Consider the following 6,934-nt stretch of genomic DNA (forward strand, 5'->3'; position numbering starts at 1 on the left):
ATAGTTTTGTTGTTCGCTTGTTGTCATTTTATATGAATATTTTAATATTTATTTTATGTTCTGTGTTGACATGTTCTGTCGGTCTATTCTGTTGTTGGTCCTGTATTCAAATAAATGCTTTTTATATCCGTAATTTTTTTAAATAAAGAAAAAAGTAAGGGGCGGAAAAATTTTTTTGGCCTGGAGCGGCAACTTCGTTGAGTCCGGCCCTGGAGACACATTTAATAGCGTAAACCGCCTGTTGATATTTTCACTGCCAACTGAGATACTTTTTGAATTTTTTACCATTGAAATGAAAATTGCCCATAACTTTTTTATTTTGGGGAATAATAAAATTCTGTAAAAATGTTTTCAAGGCACTTTTTTAAGCACAATCCAGTGGCGTTGTCAGTTTTTTTCTATGCTTACTCTTTTTATCACAAATAATGAAAAATATAATTTTTTAAATGGAAATCATAGTTGGCTATAAAACTTAAAAAAATGCTGGCGTTTAACCCTTTTCAACGGTATAAAGTTACGGGTATCTATTTCTAAGAATGAGAGAAATATTAGGTTTTTTATCTTTATAGCGAAGCGGGCCTTGATTTTGTGTTGACCTATGTGCCTAATTATTTTTATTATTTATCTGCATAATTAAAGATTTTTGGAAATGTAAATTAACATTCTATATTAGTATATTAGTAATTACAATTGAAATTGATACAATAAAGAAAGAACAATACTAAAAAAACGTATTTTTTGTGTGGCGAATATAGTTTTCTAAAAAAAATCACCAAAGATGTTTAAACTGAGCACCTCTTTGTTGAATACACAATTAACATCTTTTGCGCACAGAGATACAACGATTTATTAGGCGAACTAGTGTAATAAGTCCAAAAGCTTGCCTAGTAATCTTCTGCAATTCTTCTCTCGTCCCAATGGTTCTTCCCTTATAGATAAGGTCTTTTAATTTTCCCCATAAAAAAGTTGGAAGGAGTTAAATTACAGGACCTAGTAGGCCTAGATACGGGGGCTAAGATATGGGGCCCTTTCTTCCAATCCAGTTCTCTCTAAATTCTCCATTTAACAGTGCAGTTGTAACCCTGGCGTTTTAATTGTAAATGGTAATACTAATATAGCATGTTGATTTAACTTTTCAAAAGTCCTTAATTATGCTGATAAATAATAATATAGAATATTAAATTGTGATAAAAAATAATTAGGCAACTATAAGTCAACACAAAATCAAGGCCCGCTTCGATACAAGAAAAAAATGTAATATTTCTCTCATTTTTAGAAATAAATACACATAACTTTATATCCTTGGAAAGGGTTAAATGCCAGCATTTTTTAAAGTTCATACCAACTATGATTTCCATTTAAAAAATTATATTTTTTATTATTTCTGACAAAAAAAGCAAGTATAGAAAAAAACTGACTACGCCACTGGATTGTGCTTAAAAAAGTGCCTTAAGAACGTTTTTACAGAATTTTATTATTCCGCGAAGTACAAAAGTTATGGGCAATTTTCAAAACGGTAAAAAATTAAAAAAGACTCCGTATCTCAGTTGGCAATGAACATATCAACAGGCGGCTTACGCCATTAGACGTGTCTCAGAAATCGAGCCCATGATATCTATGTCGGTTTTGCTCTATCTAGTCAGGAAATAGGTTTTCTCTAGGTGTCCCACTAAGAATAGCTCTCGGCTGTATCTCGGAAAGTATTAGCCGTAGCGGCTGCGGAAAAAAATATTTATAACTAAAGAGGCTATTGGGAATTCAAATCAGGGGGGTGACAGTGAAATAGGAAAATTGGAAACAGTCATTAGTGTCATTCCTGTCATTCTCCTCACGACAAGTATGGCCGCCTAGACAAGGACAGCATTGTTTTTGTCTAACTATTATCTAACTTCACAGTTTAGAATTGACAGATTTCAGTTTCAGAGACAACTTCAGATTTGTTCTAGAACAAATTCGAAAATATTCGACGCCATTTTAATTCATTCCGTTTAGTTTCGTTTTGGAAGTTCAATTTAATATTTCGGCTGAAATTTATAAATATAAAGGTAATAAAGTATATAATCTATACATATATATTACATGAAGAATCCTGGAGAAAATGACGTTTCTGCAGTAGTAGGTATGTACGGTAGTCCCATGTATATGAAAAATAAGTAGTAAATAAACACTGTTTTTACATTTTTTAGATGCAAGAAAATGGTGTTATAATCTCTTTGATCGGCGATTTTTTGAAAAATGGAAACAATTTACAGCAAAAGGTAAGATCATTTTTAACTATAGCTAACATTAGTTATCTCCAATATGTGCGATTTATTGTCAATAATGCAATAAATCGGACTGATAATCTGATTATGTTATCTGACTAAAAGTCTCTTTTGCATCTTTTGATTTATAAGCCAAGTTCTTTGGGAATAATGGACGCTTTTTTTTAAACAGTATATTTATATTTATACCTATTGATATTTTTTACATTGTTAATTTTAGTATAAAAATTGTTTTTCTGTTTTCAGGTTTTTTTGTATAAGGCTCCCGTTTTCATGTTCCTGTGACCGTTTTTCTGTCCTTGAAGTTTGCGAATGCGTGTGTTTATTTAAAATTACTACTGTCAGTCGTTTATACCTTAACTAATTTACGTTAAAAGTGCATATAATTAACTAATTGGTATTGAAACAATACAATCCTCTATATTTTTATATTTATTTAGTCACGTTGTTCCATATTTCAAATAAATATATGTGAAATAAATTATTTTTTGGTTTATTTATGAAAAGTAAAAATACAAAATACATTTGAACTGAAAGAGGGCCCGCCATTGAATAACCGGAAACGGAAATGAAAATTAAGCCATCATGTCCTTATCATGTCAACCTGTCAATTGGAAAGTTAGTTCTCCAGACGACATCGAAGGCTTTCGGTGGCGTATCGTGTTTCCACGATTTAACACAGAGTTGACACTTCTTTCTAGTTTATTATTTTATGATTCAAATTAAGATCGCAGCGCCACGGCGGTTATTGACAGAACTAGTTTCTGCCACATTATTTTCTAACCTCACTTTCGTTTGTTATTACGTCTGTGAATTTTGGTGTTTTTTTGCGTTTTTATTACGATTTTTCATTATTTTTGCTTTCATTTATTGTTATTTTACTGTTATATTTTATTGTGATTTTGCTGTGATTCGTGTAAAGACTTTTAAATTGTATTTTTTGGAGTGGCTCAAAACCACATTGTTGGGTGAGTATGATATAAAATGATTGATTTCTATAATTTTCTTTTTATTTCTGTTGTTTGTAGAGTAAATATGGCTCAAATAACCCTTAGCCTTACTGAATATCTCAGTTACATTGGTTGTAATGCGAATTCAAGGGCAGTGGTTGAAGGAGAAGAGGTGGTTAATGCAGGCCATATAATCTTGTTTGGAAAAACTGCATTAACCAAGACTTTCCTGAAAGTGTGTGCTCTTTGCCTGCAAACTAGTGCCTTACAGTCAGATCCACATGAATTAAATGGGGAATTAACAATTTCCAATAGGTCTGCTTCAATTAAGCAAATGTACTGCACTTGTAAAGCCGGGGCTGGTGGACAATGCAAACATATTTCAGCTTTCCTAATACTGTTAACAAGGTAGGTTTTTTTTGTTATTATTGTCCAGTTTAGTTATAAATTTTATGTAAATTATGTTAGAATACTTATTTACTGTTGTTTATATTTCAAGGCAAAATCTGTTTGAGTTAGAGGATATTTCTCAAACTCAACTTGCATGTGCTTGGTCTGGCAGAAAAGGATTTGTACATAATAAATATAAGGCTATTCCTGTACTTGAAATGCCTTGCATCAGATCTAAAGTTGGTCTGGATGTAAGTTCAGATCTTCAAAAACAAAAATGTATATTTGAATTTTTTATCAAGAATTTACCAAACTGTGCTATTGCAAAACATTCGTAAGTATATGCAGTAATTAAAATTTTTTATATAACTATGATCATACATGTTTTAGAAAAGGACGTGTCAAGAATTTGGACAGTACTGTAAGCAGTACCAAATCAATCGATTTGGATGCAGTAGGCTGCAAAATTTTAAATAATGCTGCACAGTCCATCATATTAATGGAAATTGCTAGCGTGGAAGCTAATTTTATATCAAATTGCTGTGCAACACTATACCGTAGTATCTTGAATGAAGATCAAGATGAACTATTCACCCTTAAGCAAAATTCCCATGAGTGGCATGAAGCCAGAAAATATCGAATTACTGGCTCTAGGTGTTATGAGATCTACACCTATGGAGGAATGGACTGGGAAATGAAGAGTAAAAAGTACTTTTGCCCGAAATCTTTTACAAACAAATATGTAAAACATGGCCAAAAATACGAAAAACTTGCGAGAGAGTGTTTTATGTCAAAAACAGGATATGACGTAATTGAATGTGGAATGATAACATCACCAGAAAACAAATGGTTGGGCTTTTCTCCAGATGGTATGGTAGTGAATTCTGAGGGAAAGCCAGTTGCATTATTGGAAATTAAATGTTTATTCTTAGGTAAGTCCTCAAATACCTTTTTTAAACAAATAACAAAAAATGCAAAATATTTCAGGTGCAACAATGTCTATTGAAGAGTGTCTAGGATCAAGCACCTTCATCATAAATTCAAATGGGAAATATACACTTAAGAAAAAACACCAATATTATGGTCAAATTCAATTAGGAATGAGCATATTGAACTTAGAAAAATGTTTTTTATGTTTATATGCATCTTATGATGACAGTTGTGTAATATTAGAGGTGGAAAATGATTATAAATTTTCCAAAACAATGTTGGAGAAAATTAAAAACAATTATTTTAATAAAATGATACATTCAATATGTGAGATGAAATAAATGGCCAATGTCTCAGTCTTTAATGGAGTAATTTTGTTTAATTTTTAAAACCAATGAACCCCTTGTGTAACCCATCCCGTGAAGTCATAATAATGATCAAATTAAATCAAACCATGTCGTAAACAATGCAAAAAATAATACAAAAATACATGTACTTTCGTGAAAAAAAAACTATAAAAATATAAAAAAATATGTACCTACAACCACAACCTAGTCCTAAAAAAAATTAACTACATATTGAAGCATAACCAATCCTTATAAAAATCTTTCATCAGATAGTATAGGAGCTGACAGATTAGTTATTCCACAAATAATTGTAAATATTTCATCAATTTTTGAAACTAATGACCACTGCAACTTTCCACTAATAATGTTAAAGATTTTTAACCTCTGATTAGACCTTTCAATATGCACTCGTGCTGCAGCAATTTCTTTATTACAAATAGCTTCTTCAACTGTAAGTTGCTTTTTGTTTCGTAAAAATGGTGGTCTTATTAAGTTAATTTTATACATAGCACATAAATTGTCAATCAGAAAACCTTTGTCAACCATGATTGAATCTCTATTAGGTGTTAACAATTTAATTAGGTCACTTTCCTCAAAAATTAATTTATCGGATGCTCTTCCACCATAAGATTTACTGATGAAAGTTATTATCCCCCCAGGAGACACCCCAGTCATAAACTTGACAGTTGTAGATTTTTTATATTGGGAATAAAACTTAATTCTACAACACAAGCAGCTTGGTTTTTGAATAAAGATTTCTGTACAATCTAAAACAACTCGACAATTCTTAAAAGATTCAAAACATTTTGGCAAATTTTTTGAGATTTCTTCTTCAGAAGGAAAATAAATACATGATTTAAACACTTGACTTAGAATTGTTAAAAAATCAAAAAAATATGTTTTGCACAGCTGACCAGATATATTAAATAGTGCACCCAAAGTAATATAACTTAAGTCCAATTTTAATTTTGCCATTGTTAAAAGAACTCTCTCTCGCACATCTAGACGATGTGATCTTGTATCAATTGTAAATTTTTTTTTTACTATTTCCACAATACATTCTAGAATTTGAAAATTATTAATGCCTGTAAAACTTCTTAATGCAGAATCGGTTTTTAGTAAATCACTCAGTGTGTTGATTTTAGGTGTGTCCACTTGCACTTCTGAATCTCGCACAGTCACTTTCCTGTTTTGTAAAAGCACACTATCTACTTCCTTATCACTAACATCTGGTGTAGATTTCAGCAAATCTATTAAGCTACCTGCTTCATCATCTTGGTCATCTTCATTGGAGTCCTCATTTGTGCTCGTACATAAATCAGTTTCGTTTTGATTGGACAATTTTCTCTTTTTGTATCTAGAAGCACGATCAGATGATGATGTTGCAGTTGCAGATTTTGCTGAACTAACTGTAGAAATGGGAAGATTTTGAGAAGGTACTGCAGTCTTTTTGAGAACTCTACCCCTTTGTGTGGTTAACCCTGCAATAGAAAAGAAACAAACTAAATTAACATTTAAATTTTGTCACTTCAATAAAGAATATTTTTAAAATTAAAATTTAAATGAAATCACTCATTATTATACTTAGTATTTACCTTTGTTAAAATAATCATCCTTGACAAAATGAAGAGAGCACACTTTCATAGTTTCGGAAACTTGCTTGCCAATTTTAAGTTTCAATATCCAAGCTTTTCTTTGATCCATTAAACACTTTCCCATCTTATTTTCGACATAAACTTTCCTAGCATCCTTTTTGGGAAATCTGTGAAAGCTTAATTCTCCTTCAGGGTCTTTTTTGGCCCAGGATTTGCACTGTGGCACACAACAAAAATTGTTATTGAACGCCATGCTTTGGTACACTGGTTCACTGGTCGTTTCTCCTTTTTTAACCGACTTCAAAAAAAGAGGAGGTTATACGTTCGACGCGTATTTTTTTTATTTCTAATCCTAACACAACACGCGATAACAGAAAAACAAATATAATTTTGAAAAAGACACAAAATGAGTGTAAACATTAGATAAACAATCGATATAAAAGTAAGGTTAGGAAATA

The 6,934-nt window shown here is 31.4% G+C and overlaps 2 protein-coding genes across 3 annotated transcripts; one reads left to right on the forward strand and one right to left on the reverse strand.

Annotated features, from left to right (window-relative positions):
* The first annotated feature begins 3,141 nt into the window (after positions 1 to 3,141).
* Positions 3,142 to 4,902, forward strand: LOC115890254. Of its 2 annotated transcripts, XM_030910436.1 has the most exons (5): positions 3,142 to 3,232; positions 3,293 to 3,622; positions 3,714 to 3,938; positions 3,995 to 4,536; positions 4,592 to 4,902. In XM_030910436.1, the coding sequence occupies exons 2-5, from the start codon at positions 3,300 to 3,302 to the stop codon at positions 4,873 to 4,875; spliced, it is 1,374 nt and encodes a 457-aa protein (XP_030766296.1). In that variant the 5' UTR covers positions 3,142 to 3,232; positions 3,293 to 3,299; the 3' UTR covers positions 4,876 to 4,902. The 2 variants fall into 2 exon arrangements, with proteins under 2 accessions (XP_030766296.1, XP_030766295.1); XM_030910435.1 differs by lacking the exon at positions 3,142 to 3,232 and having other exon boundaries at positions 3,236 to 3,622.
* Positions 3,281 to 6,934, reverse strand: LOC115890253. Its single transcript, XM_030910434.1, has 2 exons — positions 6,477 to 6,934; positions 3,281 to 6,362 (listed from the first exon to the last, which is right to left on the reverse strand). The coding sequence occupies exons 1-2, from the start codon at positions 6,727 to 6,729 to the stop codon at positions 5,131 to 5,133; spliced, it is 1,485 nt and encodes a 494-aa protein (XP_030766294.1). The 5' UTR covers positions 6,730 to 6,934; the 3' UTR covers positions 3,281 to 5,130.

Source organism: Sitophilus oryzae, unplaced genomic scaffold (genome assembly GCF_002938485.1).
Source record: "Sitophilus oryzae breed Bouriz unplaced genomic scaffold, Soryzae_2.0 scaffold_860_pilon_pilon, whole genome shotgun sequence".
Taxonomy (NCBI): domain Eukaryota; kingdom Metazoa; phylum Arthropoda; class Insecta; order Coleoptera; family Curculionidae; genus Sitophilus; species Sitophilus oryzae.

What these genes read in the sequence shown, in the direction of transcription:
- LOC115890254 (XM_030910435.1), top strand. Translation starts at nt 3,249, where the DNA reads ATGATTGATTTCTATAATTTTCTTTTTATTTCTGTTGTTTGTAGAGTA. An exon ending in TTCCTAATACTGTTAACAAG is followed by an intron (nt 3,623 to 3,713) that starts GTAGGTTTTTTT and finishes TTATATTTCAAG; the next exon opens with GCAAAATCTGTTTGAGTTAG. An exon ending in TGTGCTATTGCAAAACATTC is followed by an intron (nt 3,939 to 3,994) that starts GTAAGTATATGC and finishes TACATGTTTTAG; the next exon opens with AAAAGGACGTGTCAAGAATT.
- LOC115890253 (XM_030910434.1), bottom strand. Translation starts at nt 6,729, where the DNA reads ATGGCGTTCAATAACAATTTTTGTTGTGTGCCACAGTGCAAATCCTGG. An exon ending in GGATGATTATTTTAACAAAG is followed by an intron (nt 6,363 to 6,476) that starts GTAAATACTAAG and finishes TTTCTATTGCAG; the next exon opens with GGTTAACCACACAAAGGGGT.